General features: G+C 36.9%; 1 protein-coding gene across 8 annotated transcripts in view; it reads right to left on the bottom strand.

Annotated features, from left to right (window-relative positions):
• The window catches only part of KDM6A (lysine demethylase 6A), a 209,113-nt gene that overhangs the window by 16,720 nt on the left and 169,707 nt on the right, over positions 1-22,686 (bottom strand). For 7 of the 8 annotated variants that reach the window (XM_023249060.2, XM_023249061.2, XM_023249063.2 and 4 more), the window contains 9 exons: positions 19,103-19,232; positions 17,577-17,682; positions 16,745-16,950; positions 13,996-14,060; positions 13,843-13,917; positions 13,166-13,314; positions 6,330-6,444; positions 2,798-2,985; positions 1,837-1,978 (listed from right to left, as the gene is read on the bottom strand). In XM_023249060.2, the coding sequence (XP_023104828.1) occupies positions 1,837-1,978; positions 2,798-2,985; positions 6,330-6,444; positions 13,166-13,314; positions 13,843-13,917; positions 13,996-14,060; positions 16,745-16,950; positions 17,577-17,682; positions 19,103-19,232 (1,176 nt within the window). The remainder of the gene's footprint in view (positions 1-1,836; positions 1,979-2,797; positions 2,986-6,329; positions 6,445-13,165; positions 13,315-13,842; positions 13,918-13,995; positions 14,061-16,744; positions 16,951-17,576; positions 17,683-19,102; positions 19,233-22,686) is intronic. The other variant, XR_006593056.1, reaches the window with a different exon arrangement.

Below are 22,686 nucleotides of genomic sequence, written 5' to 3'. Positions count from 1 at the left end.
GTAGCAACAGCTGAACGACTATGGTTTAAGAGGGACGTTTCTGAAGCAAAATTTAGGAGTCTGAATTTATGGCGAACATTTACAATCAGTGTAATGACAAAAGGAGCTTGCTAATCACATCTCATGACAACTCAAGCTGGGAGCAGAATTCTTAATATAACGAGGGACACAATCAAGATTCAAATGATTGAACATTTTGTAGCGCAGAGTAAAACGAGAGTCAGATGAGTACGTAAGTGCACTCAGGTTAAAAAAAATAAGGTAGGTAGGAGGAAAAACAGTATCGCGGGTAATTTTGAGTTGGAAACCAGCCAAATTGGTGTGTATCCAATTTCAACACAATTTTAAAACAAAGATGATACAAGGGTGGATACTCAACATTTCCAATGTTAAGAGGGATAATGATAAACTGGAAGGAGTTTAGAAGGATGACAAGGATGATGGGGGCGGAGGGACGGACATGACAGAAATGAGAGATGTTTAAATTAACGTGGGCCAGGTAGGAAGAACAGGATATGACAATGATCTTTCCTTGATTCCTGTCAGATATAATGAGATAAAAGGACAGACAAGTCCTCACACCCCACCACCAATTACATTTATAGAGTACGGTCCCCAAGATCCAACTTTTTAAAAGGATTTGTACATCACTTGCTACGATTTGGGTTTCATTACCTCGTGTCTCTCCTACTACTGCTGCCCGGGGCTAAATAAAATACTCCAAGTGATAAAGGACTGTATCGTAAGGTAATCCAGAGGCGTGTTACCTTGGCCACACTATTTCTGTGTGAATGAAATTTTGGACTTAGGTTTGAAAGCATTTTATTAAGGCCGGATTACTTTTAAATGACAGTATTTTGAAAACAACATATGGTGACCAGATTAATATAGCTGCAGGAGAAATATTTAATGTAAGTACTACTTTAACAAAGACGAAAACTTATTTTATATCAGTGAGTATAAAGCAGTGTATTCCAAAGTGAGTTTTTGAGATCAATCCCTTAAAAGATACTGGTCAAACAAATAAGTTTGGGAAATACAATACATTATAGAACCCTCTTCCTTCCCCATTCACAAAACACACCAGCACTTACAGTCTCTACAACAGTTTACAAAAACTAATAAAAGAATAAAGGACTTGTAAAACTTTATCTAATCCATCTTTTTCTGTATTTCTTTGACCAGAATCCCCCACCTTTCCAGGGTAGGGTCAGCAGTGGTAGAAAATACAGTTTAGGGAGACACTGCTATATAGCACTGTTTGAAAATAATACTTCTGAAAATATCCGCAAAATAGCTAGGACAGAAACTGACAATAAATGAGAAGCTTACTAAGGATATACATATTCAAACAACTTGCATTAGGTGTTTAAAGCAGCTAAGAAAAGGGACAATTAAAGATGGATGATTTCATTAAAACAATTAAAAACTTGCTGTTTTAGTTAAATCCCTATATTAAATGCTAATTTTTCTGTACCAGCAAATTATTTTGTGATGCCATTCTCTCCCCGTGATACTAAGGGCAGTTCTTTCGATATTAAAACTCAAGTTCTCCTAGGAACCAGGTGGTTCACAGGGTAGTGGGGAAGCACTGGTCTGTGAATCTACAGGTTTAGAACCATCCGTGTGCCTTCATTCCTCTTCGCACCATAGTGTCCTGACTATTTGGAAGGGAAGAAAACTTTTACTGTGTGGATTCTCATATTACATTTTACTAGACTTCTGGACCATTTTGCTGTGATGTCAACAGAATTCGATGGGGGGGGGGGGGGAAGTACTGAATAGTTAACACTCCCCAAAAAGAGAGGGACTACAGCAGTTTTAGAAAGCACTTACTTAATCATTTCAAAAAGCTTTGGATCTGAGACCTTGATATTTCGTGCCATATTCCAGGAAAGATGAACCATGGGTACTATTGACTTCACACTTTGCAATTTGTTCCATTCGTACCGTTCCACTGCCAATTTATACTGGCAGGCTAGGAAAAAAAAAACAGTTATAAAGCAACCCAAAGTACCAAAAGATATGAAGTTACCATTATCACCTCCTCAGATGATATCATCAATACCAATTCTGAAAACCTCAAAACATTACAAAAATAATTTTTATGTTTCTTTGATAATTATGGTCATAACAATAGTAGGGAACACACAAAGAGTGCTTACTGTAACTATGTGCCAGGCATTGTGCTGAGCTATTTTTATACATTATCTCATTTAATCTTTATCATCACCTTATTAATTTTATTATTCCCATTATACAGATGAAGAAATTGAGGCCCAGAGAGGTTATATAACTTGCCCAGAGTTGCAAGAGCCAGGTCCTGGTCCTAATCCAGGTCGTTCTAGCTCCAAAGGCCATATTCTCAATCTGAAGTATCTACTGCCTGAAGGCAGGCATAATTCAAACAGATTTTGACATAATAGGGCTATTCATATGATATACCCACATAAAAGAAACATTTCAAAGAATGAATAACCACTCTACTTTGCCTTCTCCCATAAAGGGTTTCCTTTATAAAACAAAATCAAGCACTCTAAAAATTATGAAAAGTATATCTTCCTTGTATATAAAGACATAAATTTATTATTTGCTGAGATCTATGGTCTTGGATTTCTACCTACTAACTTGAATTCAATTTCTTGTACTACAAATAAAAATTCTACTCAAGGAGATACAACTTTTCCTCCAATTTCTAGTGAGTTATATTCCAAGAAAAAAAAATAAACCTATCAGATACAGTCTTTTATAAATTAAACTGTTTTGTGTTTTTTTTTTAGCATATTCTTTAAAATACCTGTAAGTGGACCAACATTCCAAGCAATGTTGTTGCACCAGCCAATAGCCTGAACCCAATGAACAGTGCCTGCATTTATCCAGACCAAATCTCCAGGTCGCTGAATAAACCTATACACTGGAACATTTGCTTCATAAAGATCTTCAAGGTTAGGCCACCAAGAACCCATTAGGAAATTCAAATTATTTCTGAAATAAGAAAAAAATAATGCGAATGGATCAAACACTTTAATAAACTACTTAATAAGACTGGAAAACAAGGTCAAAAGTTATTAAAATATGCTCTTTTGGCATTGCACTGAAACATAATTGCCCGTGGAAGAACTACTCTATGAAAAGTGAGTGAAATTACAGTTAAGTACTGACAACTTCTCCAACGATCAGTACTACGACCTCAAGCTGATTTTTCCAAGATCCAAATGAAATCCTTTTAAGTAACACATACGCGAACCTTTCCTTTTTCCTTTCCTTTCCTTCCCTTTCCTTTCCTTTCTCCTTTCCTTTCTCCTTTCCTTTCCTTTCCTTTCCTTTCCTTTCCTTTCCTTTCCTTTCACTAAAAGCTATCTGACTGAACCCTTCTTCCTGGAGTACCAAGAAATCTCTAAAACGTAAAGGGAAGGTACATGTAAGTATTAGGAACTTCCATTTTGGAGGGAAGGTGGAAAACAGAACAGTCTCTACTGCTGTTTTGAATCCTAAGTAGGAAAGGGGGACAGGGTGTCAGCCTCTACTGTTCTGAAGACTGCTTACCTAAAACTAGGCAGCTGAAACCAACGGCATAAAAAATGAACAATCACACACATGCACAAATAACCATCATCACTGCCACCACCACCAATACACTTTGGAAACACTCTACGGACCCTAGCAGCGAGCTTTGACTTAAAAATCTGGCTTCTTTTTCTGCCTTGTCAAGATACAATGTGAAGTATTTTTTAAACTATATAGCGGGGCGCCTAGGTGGCGCAGTCGGTTAAGCGTCCGACTTCAGCCAGGTCACGATCTCGCGGTCCGGGAGTTCGAGCCCCGCGTCAGGCTCTGGGCTGATGGCTCAGAGCCTGGAGCCTTTTCCGATTCTGTGTCTCCCTCTCTCTCTGCCCCTCCCCTGCTCATGCTCTGTCTCTCTCTGTCCCAAAAATAAATAAACATTGAAAAAAAAAAATTTTTAAGCTATATAGCAAACTTTTCCTACAGAAGAATTTTATAAAATTAAATTGGCTATATTTGGGGGAAGGAAAAAGTTGCAGAATGGAAATGTTCCTTTCCTTAAGATCTAAGAAACAGTCTTCACTGTATTTGTATGTCCTGCGCCGAAGGATAAAGTGTACTTTGAAATTATTCTCACTGGTTTAAATTTAATTTTTTGTCTAGATCAAGGGCTGGCAAACCAGGGCCCATGGGCCAAATCCAGCCTGCCTATTTTTGTAAATATAAATTTTATTAGAACACAGCCATGCCCATTCACTGGCGTATTATTATGTGTGATTGTCTATTTACTGCAGTGACACAGTTGTGACAGAGACCATATAACCTGTAAAGCCTAAAATATTTATTATCTGGCTCTCTGTGGAAAAATCTCACCAACCTCTGGTGTAGATGGAACGTCTGCCTTATTTTTTTCCTTGAAAAAAATGCAAGGCTGCTCTTCAAAGTCTAGAACAGACTGCCAATGGTAGCCTAACTGCAAGGGATATGGATTGGCTTACTGTCTGTGATAAGGCTAAGTAGATACACAGTCCAGAAAAACTTGCCTATGAAGCAAAATATGATTACAAACACAAATCCCGTTCCCACTTCACCCATGTGTTGCCATCATAAAATTGGAGAAAACGTTCTATCCAAAAGCAAGCAAAAAAAAAACGCCCCCAAAAAACAAAAAATTAAAGTTACTCAAAAAAGCATCCTTTTTATCATATATTCAAGTGAATGGTTATTTCAAGACAGATATTGTTTAACGTCATAACACAAGCTACAGGCATGGTCAATATCAGTCAGTATCAAAAGCAACAATCCTTCTGTGAAACAAAATTACACTGAAATGCTGAAGTAGCAAGTGCTGTTTCTGCAGCTTAAATTTACCTAGCCCATCATACCTTGATATTTTCATTATCCCCAAGTTCACACTTTTTAGACATGATCTGTCTCTTCCAATTATCTTTGTTCCCAGGTTACCTCCCCATTTAGAGAAGGGGGGAAAAAAAAAACCCAAATTCTAAATCCTAAAGATTGTAAACCCCTACTCAGAAAAATAATGAATAAGGATCAGTGCACTGTAGCTGTAATAATATACCACTATCTCACAGTTTAAGAAACACAAATCTTTCTAGAGCGCGATGGAAATTTATTTCCTACACAGCACTGCTCTTTCTCTGCTACTACCAGATTGCTGGTCCATAAAAGTAAGCACAGATTAAAGTAGATCAGGTAATTTCATCAGAGCATCTGAAACTTTAAAATTTCACATCTTTGGATTTCTTATCAGAAAGGAAATCTGTATGTTCAATAGCAGAAACAGTGACGGGTAGTTATCTTTTGCTTGTATATAAGGACATTTGGGACTAATGTGGGGTTCTGGGTAACTATATTTACATTTCTTACTAAATCAAGACATTTACGGCAAAGATCCTGTAACCCAAAATAAAAAAATTACAAGTTAGTATGTGGAGTATGTGTGTAATTAGTTTTCAAAGTCTCTCATAATGTAAATGTTTTGGGTGGTTCCCCCATTATCTTCTTGGGGTGGGGAGAATAACACCAAATGTATATATAATTTATGCTTTTAACCATAATAATTTTTCAATGTTATTACTAACTGAAAATATCAGGTACTTACACAATGGAGTACTTTCAAAAAAAAAAAAAAAAACAAAGGAGAGAGTAAGTTTCCATTTAGACAAATAATCAAGTTTAAACCAATGAGAATAATTCCAAGGTACCCTTTAACACAAGATAAATAAAGGAAGGCTATTTCTAGGAGCTTAAGGAAAGGAATACTTCCACTATGTGAGTTCCTTCAATTATAGAAAACAAAATCTGATGCAGTTGATTACATTTTATAAAATTCTTCTATAGGAAAAGTTGCCAATATAGTTTTAAAAAGAACTGACATCATAGTGATAGGGCAAAGAGTAGGATGTTCAAGCTTGAGTTATTAATAACCTATAACAAAGGTGCTCAATCACAGAATTCCTTCTACTTCTAAAACCACTTATAGTAAAATAATTTCTCTTGAAATACAGACCTCCCACATGAGCCTGTATTTACGCATCAATTGTTTAATTAACCTAATAAACAACTCAACCTTCCTATCCTCTAAATTCAAGACTGTTACTATTGCATGGAATGCTTTCAGAGCATCTTTCTTAAAGTATCCTCAGTAATACAAAATAATAGGTTTGGAATCAAATCAATTTAAATGAATTTTTTGCTGAACGGTAAGCTGGTTACATACATTAGGATATCCAGTAAGTCGTCCTTTACAATTACTGTTTTTAAATAATTATGTTTAAAGAAAATTTAGTTTGGAAACCTACTTTTCACAGAAGTCATTCAAAACACCCCAGTAACCTTCTGGGACAACAAACCATTCACAGTCACCTGGACCAATATTTATGTTAACTGAACAGAAGTTGTTATTTTCTTGGTGGCCTGAAATGTGAAAAGAAAAACAGTAATTAGCATACTATAAATTCTATAGAAAAATAGGTCTTTAGAAATGAGACCTCAGAAATGTTCAGCAAAGAACGTTCTAGTGGTAGTCAGGTGTCTGTCATTATTTTTGTGTCAAGTCTAGTTTTAGAGCAGAGTTTGGTCAACTCCTAACTTATTTAGTAAGAGCTTCTGCAGAGGGCAGCCTAAATCATTATTAAAAGCGCTAGAGCCAGGCTCCTAAGCTTATGAACCTGGGCAAGTTGCTAAACCTTTCTGACTCAGTTTCTTTACATTTAAGATTAGATAATAACAATTCCAATAAATCATTCTGTTGTTTTGAGGATCAGTGAAAGAATGACCGCTTCGAACAGCACCGAACACATGGTAAGTAGCAGTAGCTATTATTGATATCATTACCACTTCTTTGTGAACTAATCCCCATTCCTCATGAGTAGTATTTGGACATCAGTAAAAGAGGCAAGAAATCCGGTTTTCAAATATAGCTGTGGGAGTACCATCAACAAAAATAATGGAGCAGGTAACTCTGGGGAACTTTCCAGAAACACGTAAAACAAAACAAAACAAAACAAAACAAAACAAAACAAAACAAAACAAAACAAAACAACCTAGTAAAAACTGCCAGAAGCAAACTTACCAGAACTCTGGGTGATACTCCAAGGTTTACAGCAACCAAGTGAATGGATGGATGACCAGAAGAAAGAGAACTTAAAACCCAGTAGGAGATGTCACTTTAACTTACCTTATTCCCACCCATCACTAGTGTGTCAGTAGACTTAAAAATGGTGGTCTTGTGTTAACTGTGTGAGTGTTCCTGGTTCTGGAGGGAGCAGAGTGGATCCTGCTCCCAAAGAATTAGTTTTTCTGTTTTGACCTGACTGGAGTTTCCCAAAAAGACTGACACAAGGAGCTTCACTCTATCAGGGCAAGTGGTTCAGTGAAGGTTCTCCCCAAAACACTGAAAGACCAATGAACAAGCTGATGCTACCAGAGGCAAAAAAACAAAAAAACAAAAAACACCCCAAAGAAACCAACAGCTGGGGCAAACAACAGACATACCAAAGGCCTAAAAGAAAGGCTGGAGAGTGAGATTTGCGGGGGGAATAAGGACTTTGAAGTTCCTGTGAATACTGGAGAATTTAGAAAGCGACATGCATACCCAGAGCAGGGAGCATGTTCAGGAAAACAAACAAACAAACACCTAAGACAATAAATTTTAACTTCTTGCTAATCTTTAGGCTCAGTGCAAGCGAGGAGGTAAAGGCTACAAGTACAATTGTAAGCAGCATGGCTAAGTGTAGAAGGAATGATTGAACACAGAGGCGATCTGCAAAGACCTGGAGAATTATTTTTTTCTTTCCTTCCTGTCCAGGTTTTCCATTCTTCTTTCCTTTTGTGCATAAAGCATTGAAGGAAATCTCTCTCAGGTCACTGGTTAACCGCTGAGATAATGGAAAAGAGACTTCAGTATCCAAGCACACCAAGGAATATAGTCTTTGTGAAAATACCGTGGAAAAGTCACTGAACAAACTGTAGCTCACAACAAGCAAGAAACCCTGGATGTTATTGCCGCACGATAATATTCAATATGTCAAAATATCAGCACAGTGCTATGCCAAAGGGAGAGAGACTTAGGGGACCACATCCAACAGAGAACAGAGTCTTTTTTTTGGGGGGGGGGGTAAATTCTCAAAGTCAGTTTTCAACAAAAAATTATAAGGTTTGCAAATAAACAAGAAAAGTATGGCCCAGTCACAGGGGGGAAAAAAGAAGAAGAAATTAACAAATTTATTCCTGAAAAAGCATGGACATTGGATTTACTAGCCAAACACTTTAAATCAACTGTCTTAAATACACTTAAAGAGCTCTAAGAAACCATGAACAAGAACCACAGGAAACAAGGAGAATAATGTCTTACTTAACAAATTGAGGTTATTAATAAGGAGACAGAAATTACGATAAAATTTTGAAGCTACAAAGTACAACCAAAATTAAAAATTCACTAGTGGGTTTCAAACAGCACATTTGAGCAGGTTAAATAAAGAATCAGCAAACTTGTGGAAAGATCAAATGAAGCCAACCATTTTGAGAAGAAAGAAAATAGAATGAAGAAAAATTAACGGAGCCTAAGAGACCATCAAATACACTAACATATGCACTGTGGGAGTCCCAGAAGAAAAGGACAGTAAGAATATATAAAAAATGGTCAAAAACGTCCCAAATTTGACAGAAGACATGCAACTATACATCAAAGATGCTAAAGAAACCCCGAAGTAGAAAAAACTCAAAAGAGATCCACACAAAGACACATTACAAACTACAGAAACCCAAAGGGAATTTTGAAAGCAGGAAAAAAGAAGTGGTTTGTCACATACATGGGATTATCAATAAAATTAACAGCTGATTTCGTATAAGAAACCATGGAGGCCAGAAAGCAATGAGGTAACACATTTAAACTGCTGAAAGAAAGAAAAAACATGAACCAGGAATTTCGTATCTGACAAAACTATTCCTCAAAAATGAAGGAGAAACCAAGACATTCTCAGATAAATACAAGCAGAAGGAGTTTGTCACTAGCCAATCTACCATAGAAGAAAATTTATGAAGAAAATTCAGAAATGCTGAATTTTCAGGCTGAGTTGAAACAACACTACACAGTAATTCACAGCCCTATGATGAAGAGATAAAGATCTACAGTAAAGCTAACCGCCTAAGTTGCAAGATGCACACTTTCCGATTTTGAAACATACCTCAAAGCTACAATAATCAAATCAGTGTGATATTGGCATAAAGACAGAGATAGAAATCAACGGAAGAGCATCAAGATTCCAGAAAGAAATGCATACATATGTGGTCAACTGATTCTCAACAAGGGTCTTAATAAGACCATTCTACAGAGGAAAGAATAGTCTTTCCAACAAATGTGCTGGAACAACGGGATAGCTGTGTAATTTGGACCCTTAGAGTTCATACCATATACACAAATTAACTTCATATGGATCAAACATCTAAATATAAGAGCTGGAATTATAAAAATCTATAGAAAAAAAACAGGGGTTAAAACTTTACGACCTTGGGTTCAGCCGTGGTTTTTTACATAGAACACCAGAAGCACAAGGAACCAAACAAAAAATGGATAAGCTGAACGTCATCAAAATTAAAACCTTCTGTGCATCAAAGAACACTATCAAGAGAATGAACTAACAACTCACAGGATGGGAGGAAATATATGCAAATCATATACCTGATAAGGGATTAATATTCAGAATATAAGCTCCTACTATACTCAACAACACAAGGATAAATGACTGAATTAAAAAATGGGCAAAAGACTTGAGTGGACATTTTTTCAAAGCAGATAATACAAATGGACAGCAAGCACATAAAAATCAAAACCACAGTGAAAAACCACTTCACATCCATTGGGTCGGGCATAATAAGAAAAAAATGGAGAATAATCAGTGTTGGTTAGGAAATGGAAAAACTGGAACTCTCACACATTGTTGGCATGAATGTAAAATGGTACAGTTACTGTGGAAAGCAGTTTGGTAATTCTTCAAAAAGTAAACGAAGAATCACCGTATGACCCAGCAATTTAAATCCTAGGTATATAACCAAAAGAACGGGAAGAAACAGGGATTGTGACAAACGCTTGTACATGAATGTTCATAGAAACACTATTCACAACAGCTATAAAGTGGAACCAACCCAGATGTCCCCCAACCGATGAACAGATAAGCGGAACGTCCTATAACCATACAATGGAATATTCGGACATAAGAAGGACTGGTCCATTAATATGATGCAGATGAACCTCAAAACCACGCGAAGTGAAAGAAGCCAGCCACAAAAGGGAACATACTATTTGACTCCGTTAAAACATCCAGAACAGGTAATTCCATAGGGACAGAGAGTAGACTAGAGGTTGCCAGGGGCGGAGGGAAGCAGGGAATGGGAAGTGAATGCTTAATGGGTACGAGGTTTCCTTTTGGGCAGATGACACTGTCTTGGAACTACACAGAGGTGATGGCTACACAGTACAGTAAATATACAATAACGCCAGCTGCAACTGAACTGCATACTTTAAAAGGATTAGTTTGGCCGTGTGATTTTCACCTCAATGAAGAAAACTGTAGGTGCTCTCACCACACTCTTTCACATATATATTATATAGCACAATGTGGAGATGGTAGTCTTAATACCTATAAACGATCTCTCGCCGTGGGCAGGTGGCTGGAATTGTCCATGGTATGGACTCCAAAGTAAAATTTAGCACTAATTATAATTAGAGATGCTGAGATCCCACCGTCAGACTCAAAATCTTTTGGGGGCAAGCCTGAGAGCATCTCTATAGTTTAGAACATACGTGACTGATCATAAAGTCCACCGAAGCAGGGAACACTTATATTTATCTATGTAACTCCAGGAACAAAGTGTCTGCCCCATAAAGTATCAGAATAATTTTTTATTTTTTTTTAACGTTTATTCATTTTTGAGAAAAAGAGAGAGAGCAAGCGAGTGAGCTAGCGAGCCAGGGAGGGGCAGAGAAAGAGGGGGACAGAGGATCTGAAGCAGGCTCTGTACTGACAGCAGAGCCCGAGCCCAATATGGGGCTCGAACTCATGAACCATGAGATCATGACCTGAGCCCAAGTCAGATGCTTACCAGACAAATCACTCAGGCGCCCCTAGAATAATTTTTTAAAAATTGAACTGAGCTAATGAAACTATACATTTCTTCTAAGACCGAGCTAATACAGTAACCACCTAAATGTGGTTAATATAAACTGAGATGTGCAAAAACTGTAAACTACACACTGGATTTCAAAGACTTAATATGAAAAAAACCATGAAAAATCCCAGGAACTTCTACACTGACTACATGTTGAAATGATATCTGGATATACCAGGTTAAAATTATTTTCATCTATTTTGTTTTACATTGGTATGACTATAAAATTTTAAATGACATATGATTTGCACTATATTGTCACACTTCTGAAAAACTAATGCCTTATAATATAGAAACCAACAAAAAACTCAAAACAGTTCAGACACAAGTGACAAAGAAGTGATCAAGTTTGCTTTCCCCCTTGATTTGTAATGAAAAACTGCGTTCTTTTTGAGTTGAGGTTATTTGTATAAAATAATTTGGAAAATTTCCACTGAAATGAATCTTAACCCAATCCAATAACTACATACATAAGAAAAACAAACTCTAGAGAGTTCAAATAACTTGCCCAGTATTTACATCAGTGTCTAAATGACAAAATGGGGAGCATATAGGTCTTTGCCATTTATTCCACAGCTGTTCCAACTTTACCCAACTATGAATAAAATATCACAGAACTGGGTTTCCAATGGCCTGAGGAAAACAACTATTACAACCTAGTAGTTCTAATCCTGGCTGTACAGTAGAACCCTATGGGAAACTTTTTTTTTTTTTTAATACTGATGCTTGGATCCCAAACTTCAGAGGTTAATCAATTACTTTTACACTGGGAAGGGGGCCTGGGTGGTTCAGTCGGTTAAGCGTCCAACTTCGGCTCAGGTCATGATCTCACGGTTCCTGAGTTCAAGCTCCGCGCTGGGCTCTGTGCTGACAGCTCAGAGCCTGGAGCCTGCTTTGGATTCTGTGTCCCTCTCTGTCCCTCGTCTGCTCACGCTCTCTAGCTCTCTCTCAAAATAAATAAACATTAAACAAAAAAAAAATTTTTATAAAAGCTTACCTTACACCAGGAGATTCTAATGAGCAGTCGGAACTCAGAACCACTACTAAGAAGCAAGCATAGGCCTATTTTGAAACAATTTTTTAGCTACAATTGAATAAGCAGATGACAAAGGAGAAAGCAATCTGGTTTTCAAACCATGGCTGCTTTGAGTACCAAAAAGAAACGCCTGATGGTGATACGCAGCCCATAGGCATTGGTATATAGGTGAACTTGTTATCGCCAGTATCTGCCGGAATTGTTACATATTTTAAACATCAATCTGAAATCTTATGTCAATCCAAGGGAGCACAAAGAAGATGGTATTATTACTGTCGGACAGAATTTTAAGTTTAAAGCCAATGTAATGCATTTAACAAATGAGGGAAAAGACCCACAGAAGGAAATGTGACTTGCCAAAAGTGACAAGCCTAGTTAATGGAAAGTCCAGACCGGACACCAGGGGGAGTCTAGTAATGTCTTCACATCAAATGTTTTGTGTGAGCTGTGTGCTGCAACCCAATTAGAGAATTACAACTTATACTTTATTTAAATGAAACAGAATGGAACAGACTAGGATATGTATTATTTTATGAAGCTATTCTTGTATACACGTATGTGCACAGTCATAATATAAAATGTATTTCTTAGTGTGATCATGGCAAAAAGAAAAAAAGTTTAGAAAAAACGGTATCCCATCATCACTCTGCAGTAGACAGGATCATTAACAGTCTCTAAGCCACAGGGACTTGCCTAGGAGTGCTCCAAAGACCCCTTTCCAGATGAAACTGCTATTGTTTTGGGACGATTGTAATAAAAAATGATAAAACAAAGGGGAAAAAAATCTAATAAAAGTCAAACCTTAACAACAGGGGTAATCCTTCCAGTTTCATTCACTGTAAATGAAAAGAATCTCGTTCTCTTTTGCATGTTTCGTATTTTGGCTAATTCTGTTTCTCCAATGTGGGAGATACGTTAGTTCATAAATGTTACCTGGTGTTCTGCTTCCTGGAACTTTCATGTATAGTTGAACTGTGTTCATGCCCAGTATGGTATGACCAACGTGGCTTAGAAGATTTCCTGCTGATACGACACGCACAAAGGCAGGAAGTTTAGTCAGCTCATGTAGCTGCAACTTCCACCTGCAATAAAATAACAGATCAAGAGTGAAACTCTGCTACAAGTATTTGTGGACGTTAGCCATCTCTTCAAAAACTTTGTGTTGCAATCAGAAAAACAATGAAATCTAGAAATACTGTCCTTTTGCACAGGAAACACTCAAATGCTTAATTTTCCAATTTTTCCAAAGAAACCATACTGATGAAAAGCAGCATAAAAATTACCGAGTAAATGCAAGAAAAAAAAAAAAACTGACTTATTTTTGTAATTGTTGTATAATTCTATTCTATAAAATGATTATATACTATTAATCGTAAAATACAACTTTATGACTGTGTAATTAGCATAGAATCAGGGTCCTGATGAAAATCTGTACAAGAGTTTTAAGTTGAAGAAAATAACTTAACTGCCAAACCTAGCGAAAATAGTTTATCTAAAACTTGTGCATTAACTTAGAAAGATGACAAGGAACGGAAGAGAAAACTGTAGGCAATTCTGTGTCTTGCAGAGGATACCTCTTTGCATCAGTTCACAAAAATACTAGTACTTACTTTTTGTCATCAGACAGGTCAATGTTGGTCCCAAACTTTATGGTTTTAAAGGGTCCTTTCCTCCTCCTACCAGAACTTAAAAAAAAGAGAGAGACAATATTAGAGGCATGCCTTTTAAACAGAAATACTAAGTGGACAGTACAAATGACTTACTTATCTGAAGATGTAGATTCACTGTCTGAGTGGTCTTTATGGTGACTTCTTTTCTCATTTTCTTCCTATAGATTAAGCACAACACATTCTAGCTTAGTATTCTACAACCAGCTATCCTTTCCCATCATACAACTGAAAAGTTCACATCTAGATGATGGTTTGGAAGCTAAATTTCTATAGGCCTCTTTCACATGAAAATTTCTTCAAAGACCACACATTAAATAAAACCCAGGAAAAGTCAACACTCACCAGCATGGTATCCAACCTCCTCAGCCACAAAGTTATGTTAAGAGTTCTTTCTTAATAATATTCTTCTATACGGGAAAAAACTATAGATTCTCATTCTTGCCCCATTTTTGAGAGGAGAGAATTTTTTTTATTTTTTTTTTTATTTTTTATTTTTTAAATTTTTTTTTTCAACGTTTATTTATTTTTGGGACAGAGAGAGACAGAGCATGAACGGGGGAGGGGCAGAGAGAGAGGGAGACACAGAATCGGAAACAGGCTCCAGGCTCTGAGCCATCAGCCCAGAGCCCGACGCGGGGCTCAAACTCACGGACCGCGAGATCGTGACCTGGCTGAAGTCGGACGCTTAACCGACTGCGCCACCCAGGCGCCCAAGAGAAAATTTTTTTTAGAGAAGCCTAAGAAGTATCCATCTTGATGATAAATTTCCTAAACTAACAGGTGTGCGTGCATGTGTGTAGCTATGTGTGTATAAGGGTGAAGGGTAAGACACTCTTGATTTGATAACAGACAAATGGAAGAAGTTCTCCCTGGGTTAAATCTTTCCTTCTGCAAATGAATTATAGACGAATGATAACACACTTACAACTTTAGTAAGGAAAATAAGTACTACGTAAATACAGGTGCTTTTCAATGCAAATATTACAATTCTTTACAATTTGGGGTCATAGATATGGTATCTCTTAACACTGCCCTATGATTTAAGTTGGTGGGGGGGGGGGGGACGCCTGGCTGGTTCAGTGGGTTAAGTGTCCAACTTTGGCTCAGGTTATGATCTCACGGCTTGTGGGTTTGAGTCCCACATCTGGCTCTGTGCTGACAGCTCAGAGCCCGGAGCCTGCTTCGGATTCTGTGTCTCCCCCTCTCTCTGCCCCTCCCCTGCTCTCTCTTTCTCTCTCTCTCAAAAATAAACATTAAAAAAAAAAAAAGACAATACTTGGTACATTTTGGCCTCCCTCCCTCTAAATGAATGTATGGTTCCTAAACATTTGTCAGATTTTTCACAGGTAATGGTCCATGCCTCAAAAGCACACAAAAAGGCATCTTTTCTTTGGTTATAGATCCCACCCCATATAAATACTCTGCCTCTTATTATCTTTGCTTTTCAACTCCTCCAAATTTTCCTTTGGTGATCTATGAATCGTATTATTTATCCTATTCTGAACATAATACTACCACATAGCTGAAGTATCTCAGAAGTCTGAACTAGAGATTTATATGGACAATTAATTTCTCTGTTAGGACACAGAGAATGGCAGTGAGAAAGAAAAACAAATACACAATTCACAGGTACAAATGTTGCCTTCACTGAAAATGTGAAACTCGAGACAGGATTTTAAACAGATAAGCAAATGTAATGAATTACAAATTAAAGACTTCCAGGCACGTATTAGGTTTCAGCTGTAGGATATGTACAAAACAACTTAGTACAGACAAGTGTCTAAGTAATACACTTAATAAACTCATTTTTTGTGGAGATCTTATCTTCACTTTGTGGGAGAATTCACAAAGTCCTCATTGTAGCGCTAAAGGATTTTAGTAATGGTTCACCGCTGAAAGGCCTGAGTCTTTGAATAATAATCCTCTGATTATTTTTCTGTTTTGTTTTTTAATTTTCTGAGCCTGGGTGGCTCAGTCGGTTAAGCGTCCACCTTCAGCGTAGGTCATGATCTCTCCGCTCCCAAGTCCGAGCCCCCATCGGGCTCTGTATTGGCAGCTCAGAGCCTGAAGCCTGTTTCAGATTCTGTGTCTCCCTCGCTCTCTCCGCCCCTTGCTCACTCACACTCTCTCTCAAAAATAAACATTAAAAAAAAATTTTTTTTTAATTTTCTATATATTTTGAAATAATTTATCCTCTCCCTCCGGTTTCTCTCTCAGACTAAGACTGGTGAGAATAACACTAATGCTTCCTGGAGGAGTTATCCATCAGATAATACTAACCTGGTAGAGGAGAAAAATGGGGAGGCACAAGACTAGGAACTTTGCAAGCACAAAGCAATCTTGAGACTCCCTTTAGCCTCTGATATCAGCGGTTCTCAATGAGGGGGAATTTTATCCTCCGAGGGACATCCGGCAAGTCGGGAGACATTTTTGACTGTCATAACTGGGGTAGAAGGTAAGGGGCATGCTACAGGCATCTAGTGGGGAGAGGTCAGGGATGCTCCCAAGCATCCTACAATACGCAGGACAGCCCCCCACAACAATGTATTATCCAACCCAAAATGTTAATAATGCCAAGATTAAAAAACCTTGCCCTCAAAAGAAACATCCCAGGGATGAGGGAGACCTCTCACTAGACAGTAACAACATTTATTTTATCAACCCACAGGCTTGCTTAGACTTTCCTAAGAGCAAAGTGGATAGCACTTACAAGGTATTTTATAGAACTATAAACTAATGAGATGCTTACAAAAGAAACGTGCCCTTTCAAAATAAAATAATATAAAACATGAAAATAAACTATTCTTCAAAATAAAATAATCTTCAGGGACGAAACACTTACCCTCAATGATTCCTGGAAGGAGGAGGCCTGGTACTGTGCATACTTAGCAATTGTAGTATGAGATCGATTACTTTCACAATGCCAGATTTTCTTCGTTCCAGTAGGATCCCAGTTTTCATCTGCCGGTTGCAACAACTGTGTCCTCACTTCCACCATATGCTCATTGTTCGCTTCCACCAACGTTTTGGTAGAGAAAAGTCCCAGGTCTTCATAAATAAATGAGTGTAGTTAATAAAAGAAAATTACATTTGGAATAATAGATTGAGAGTGCTTTTATTAAGAAAAGAGGAAAACGTGTGACAGCATTCCATCCGGTTCCCATGAAAACCAACCAGGGCCTCTGCACGCCCTGAGCTTCGTGCCAGGTTTACACGAGCACACAATGAAGCCCGGGACCTAATAATCATCATGCCGCCTTGTGCAGAGGCGGACTCAGGGGGCCAGGCACCGAGGTTTCACTTATCTGATTTCTTCAGGTGCAAGGAACTAGCAAGGGGACTACAGCACTGATCTGTAGCATCACATTTTATCTACATTTCATATTAAAAATGATTTCATTAGATAACTTCATCACCATTATAATTATGTAATCAGACCAAAATAAAAGCTAAATTCAAAAAGCGCCAGGAAATCACCAGGAACTGGCATCATCACTGTATCTTCATACGATAGATTAAAGAACTGATACACTAACACACACGCCCAGGGAAAGAGTAAAACGAAAATGTGAAAACGGAAAAAATCAACAGAAATAAGTTTCTGTCAGTGCTTTACAAGTTATAGATAGCAAAAGAAATTTTTAAAAGTTTCCTTTTTCTTATTTAAAGCTTACCCAACTTTAGAGCTCCGGCAAGGCCACGTATTACTGTAACAGGGTTGTTTGGATTTGTACAAAATTGGTGTAATGGAGGAAAGAAAGCATCACGTTTATTTTCCAACTGTAAAATTAAAACATATGGTTAGATCTCTTGACAACAGACCTTTTATGTAAATATTAGGCCAAATTCATAGTTTTTATTTACTGCAATTTCAATAATGTACCCTGTAATTTCTATTTTATATTTTGCAGCATTTTATCACTGTCTTTTGATCCTAACTGTAATTAGATAGTGACCGCATACATTTCTTTTGTCCATTGTATCTTGAAGAAAATACATGGGAAGAAATAAAATTGCAACTTCAAAATCAAAGTGCTTTAAAATATTTTTTGACTTTAAAAGGAAGAGAATCCTTTCACATGCTACAAAGTGGATGAACCTTGAAGACATTACGTTCAGTGAAACTAAGGCAGTCACAAAAAGAAAAACTGTGTATGATATTACTTATGTGAGGTATCTAAAGTAGTCCAATGTATAGAAATATAGTGGTGGCTACCAGGGGCTAAGAAGACCAGGAAAAAGGGAGTTGCTACTTAATGGGTTTAGAATTTCAAATTGGCAAAATGAAAAAGTTCTGGAGAAGTGCTTTGCAACAATGAGAATATTACTTAACGCTACTGAATTGTATACTTAAAAATGGTTAAGATGGTAAATTTTATGTGGGCTTTTTCATCATAAAAAGAGAAAAGAAAACCACAAAGAAGTGGGTTTTTTTTTCCCCTCTCAGACTTCAGTTTGAAAGGTTTATTACACGTCTATCCCCATGCTTCCCTTACATTCTGAAGGATCAATAAATATGGGTTGGAGGAAAAACTAACAGGGTTTAACATCTGCCTCTAGAGGGCAAAGACAGGGCCAAATCCCCCAACACAAACTTTACAGTTTGAAACTGTTTTCATGTGGGGTAAAAGTGGGAGGATGGAAGGAAATGGGGGAGGAGGACCTACTTGGGAGAAACAGAAGAGTTGCTTTGACTGAACTTTTATCAACTTCCTACATCAGATGTCTGAATGTCCTTAAAGTAAAACTTAACATCAGGTTTTAAATAATCTATCAAACTTTTTAAAAATGACATACCTATTATCACATTTTATGTTCTCAAATGCCTTTTTTGAAGGTAACTAAAGCTGCATAAAGCAGAATGAATGTTAAGGTTCAAGCAACTGGTAGAACACGGATTTAAACCCCAGCTTAAATTACACTTTTAGGCAGGTTTGGCCTAATTGGGGGTGGGGGGGCAGGAAGAAGTATTTCTCACTACTTTAATGTAATCGTGGGAATAGTTCAGAAGGTATGTTTTACATGCTATTATGAAGTCTTTGTGAATATATCTTTTCTCCCCCCAAAATATTCAAGCTACTGCCAATAATTTTAATGTTTCCTAAAGGGCATCCATATTAATTTAAAGCAAGATCTTATGAAAGACAGGTAGATGCAAACACTGGTTTGATTTATTTCTAGTCAGTCAATTCAGACTCACATAAATACTAGGTGTAGGTGGATTCAACTTGTCCTTTGGCAAGGGAGGGTATGGTGACGATGGTGGTCTTGGAGGCGGACATTTATCCAATAAAATGCTACTGTTAGATAAGCCATTTTTACCTAGATTCCTTAAAAAAAGAAGAAGGGAGAATAAATCAGCTGTACATTTTTTTAGAAAACAGAAAAAAAACATTCCTGAATTAAGTCCTAATTAAGTTACTGGGTAGTTGCACAAATCCATGAGATTTGGATCTATCAGAAAAAACACTCAGAGCAATGTAATTAATTTCAGCAAATACTTAGCTTGATTCCTGTATTTCCATTGAAGAAAAACAATAGACAAGATACTACAACACATGAGTTACTGATGACATCCCTTATTTTGCTCATAATTTTCCAATTTATGCTCTTCACCTAAAGAACCAACACGAACTCTAATTTCCCCTCCACCATCTTCTACCATCAGATTCTTTCCATTAAATGTGAAAACAATAACTTGACCAAAAAGGTCTAGATAATAGTTAAAAAAAAAAAAAAAAAAAGAATGTTATCTCTCTTCCTATGTCTCATCTCAGCAATTATCACCAGAATATCTTTGTGATAATCTGCAAACCTGAAATGATCTCTTCTTTTTTGCCTCTCAAATCTGTAAAGAATTATCTGTGTAACTCCTTGGCTACTAAAATTCAGCAAGATTCCAAATGAGGCATATAGTTGCTATCCATTCTCTGATACTCTATATAATCATTACTTACTAGTAGCTGGGGTTTCTTCTCCTTAAATGAATTAAAGTACCACATTTGGTAAGTTATAAATTGTTAAAATATGGTAGAATCACTTCCAAAATATAATTCTTTTAGTGTTAAAATTTTTTTTCCTATTTCTTAAAGTTTCTGCTCAACTCGAAAATCAGCAAGATGCAATTCTGAGCTTACAATTCATTCCAGGTTAACTTCACCCAGTTATTACAAGTTCAAAAATTATCAATGCATTATAAAATAGCAAGTATCCTTAAAACATTAAAGTTTTAGTTAAGAATTCAGAAACTGTAATTATGGTGGGGAGTTAAACTTAGTATTTACTTATTGAAGAAGGAATTAGCAATTTTTCATTGCAAATTGTAGAATACAGGTTGAAACAAAATTAATTTTCTGTATTTTGCTATGTTTTTGCCAAAGAGAAAAAACCTTACAAATCAGCCTGTTTGGTTGGCCTTAATGAACACAAAGGCTTGAAATTCCACTGCTACCAACTTTTGAGATGTTACACTAAACAGCATTACAGATGTCACTTTCTGAATTTCCTCACCTATAAGTCCAAGTAAAAACAAAACGGTTCATGGCAGGCTTCAAAGGAATAATGACTAAAGTTTAAAATCACTGATTTTTTTTGCAGTATGTGAAATAGTTATTATTAAAAATTATTAATAAAAATTATTAACTATTATTTTAATATATTACTAAAATATATTGAGTGAAATATTGTTAAGTTATTATTAAAAGTTATTAATAAAAGTTATTATTAAAAATATTTTAGGTTCAACTAACAATTCAGGTTAAAGGTTAAATAAATGAATATTCTACCCACAACATCTTTCATCAAACCACGAGTGGCCTGTACATTTAAAGATAGCCACGATACATTTAAACTTTTAAATTTAGGTATAAAATCAGTACTAATTTTGAACTCCATGGAAGTAGAAAATAGGTGGTTAACACTGGTAAAAAAACAATTCAAGTATTACCATTAAATCAATGCAAAATAGACCTCCACTTATGATACACATATAAATAATTTTCATGCTGAACTGCATATCTGCCACTCTTTCACCTTGAGATGTAAACAAAATATGACTCCGAATACACAAAATGTGTTTCCTAGAGCAGGAGATGGGTGTACCGTCAAGTTCACGATTAATATTTTAAGGAACTGGAAGATTTGGACCAAGAATTAAAACTGCACCAGGAAAGAGTATCTCATGCTAATTAAACATGGCACCAAAATTTAAGCTTCTACAACATTCTGGACATTGAGAGATGAGACTAGAAAACGGGGTTTGATAGATGAGCAGAATTCTGCCTCCATCATTTCTACAGTTCTGTAACAAAAGAAAAAAGGGAAATGGGAAAGTAAAATAATGTAAAATGCAGCTGCTTTCATTTTTAAAATAGAAGAGAAAAAGGTGAGACATGACTATGGGAGCTGATGTTGAGTCAACCATCGAATGGTGCAATTATAATTTTAAATCATAAAGGCAGCAAAGGTATTGTAGGCGCGCCTTTTGATGTATGGCTCTGGCCACTGTAACACTATGATGGACCAAACAAGACTCAGATTAAAAATAACCAACACTTTAAAAAATAACTATACATGTGAAAACATCAGGGTAGTCAGAATAAACCATGTTATCAAATTGTATCTAGCAGTTTCTTACTGTACTGCAAACACTGACTCCCTGCTTTCTTGAGGTCAAGTCTGAAACAAATAGGAATTTCCCTGAAGGAACTGATGTAGGTGGTTGTCTATACAGTGACTATCAGCCTTTTCCACTGAAAATACACTTCTCAGTCCTAACGCCAAGGACAGAACTGTGCATAACAGGAAAAGTTTTTATCTTCTCAACATATAAGCGTCCAACACTGTTTACAATATTTCAAAGCGAGGGCAACGAAACTGTAATACAACAATGCAAAGTGGAGAAAGGCACTGAAGAAAGAATTATTATCCCATTTTAAACCCTTTTCTCGCTTTTTGAAACCTTCCCCAAGCCCAGTAGAGAAGGAAACAATGAGTCGTTGCCCAATTCTTTAAAATCCTGGCTTAAATTTGGTTCGAGATTTACCCATATCATTTGGTAGATAAACGAAGATGTGCTCTGTGAGTAAACCAATCTACGTTTTTATTATCTCTGGTTATGGAGCTCCTCGACCGGAGACATCAGCTCTCTTGCTCCCAAGTCACTTTCCCCTTCTCAATTCTGGATTCCTGCCCAGTGCAGGATACCACCAACAGAACAGAAGCGGCAAGCCTGATGCCTATCACTTGCCATCTCGACTTTTCTCTAAAGATCTGCATCTCTAATTTATCAGAGCGTTTTTGGTTTCTTCGTGAATAAGCCGAGGCCTATAGTGACCTGAAATAACCCAAGCAACCCCAGGGGTCTACAGTGTTTTGATGTTATCTAGCCACCTCCAAGTTTATCTACGTACCCATAGGTATACATAAGCACACATACGTGCACATATATAAAACATGAAGTCTCTGTAAAAAAGCAAAATTACCTTTTAAGAGTCAAAAGCTAAAAATAAAACTGTAAGAATGAACTTAAAAATTCTGAAGTACACGTTCACATGTACCTGAAAGCTGAGACAGAAGATTGTAGTCTTTAACATACAAGAAACACAATCACACCTAGGTACCCACAGCATAAGACTTTATTAATAATGAAAACTTATGGTAACTGCTACCGTACACCGTTCATAGCTTGCACCTCCGCGCAACTCCTTCTGCCAACACTCCTCCGCAACACCCTTAGGTCCCGTATCGTGCGTGCTAGTTTTGGGCCTCTAAATTTTGCCCGAT

Source organism: Felis catus, chromosome X, assembly GCF_018350175.1.
Source record: "Felis catus isolate Fca126 chromosome X, F.catus_Fca126_mat1.0, whole genome shotgun sequence".
Classification (NCBI taxonomy): Eukaryota; Metazoa; Chordata; class Mammalia; order Carnivora; family Felidae; genus Felis; species Felis catus.
This window is presented reverse-complemented; position numbering and strand designations above follow the sequence as displayed.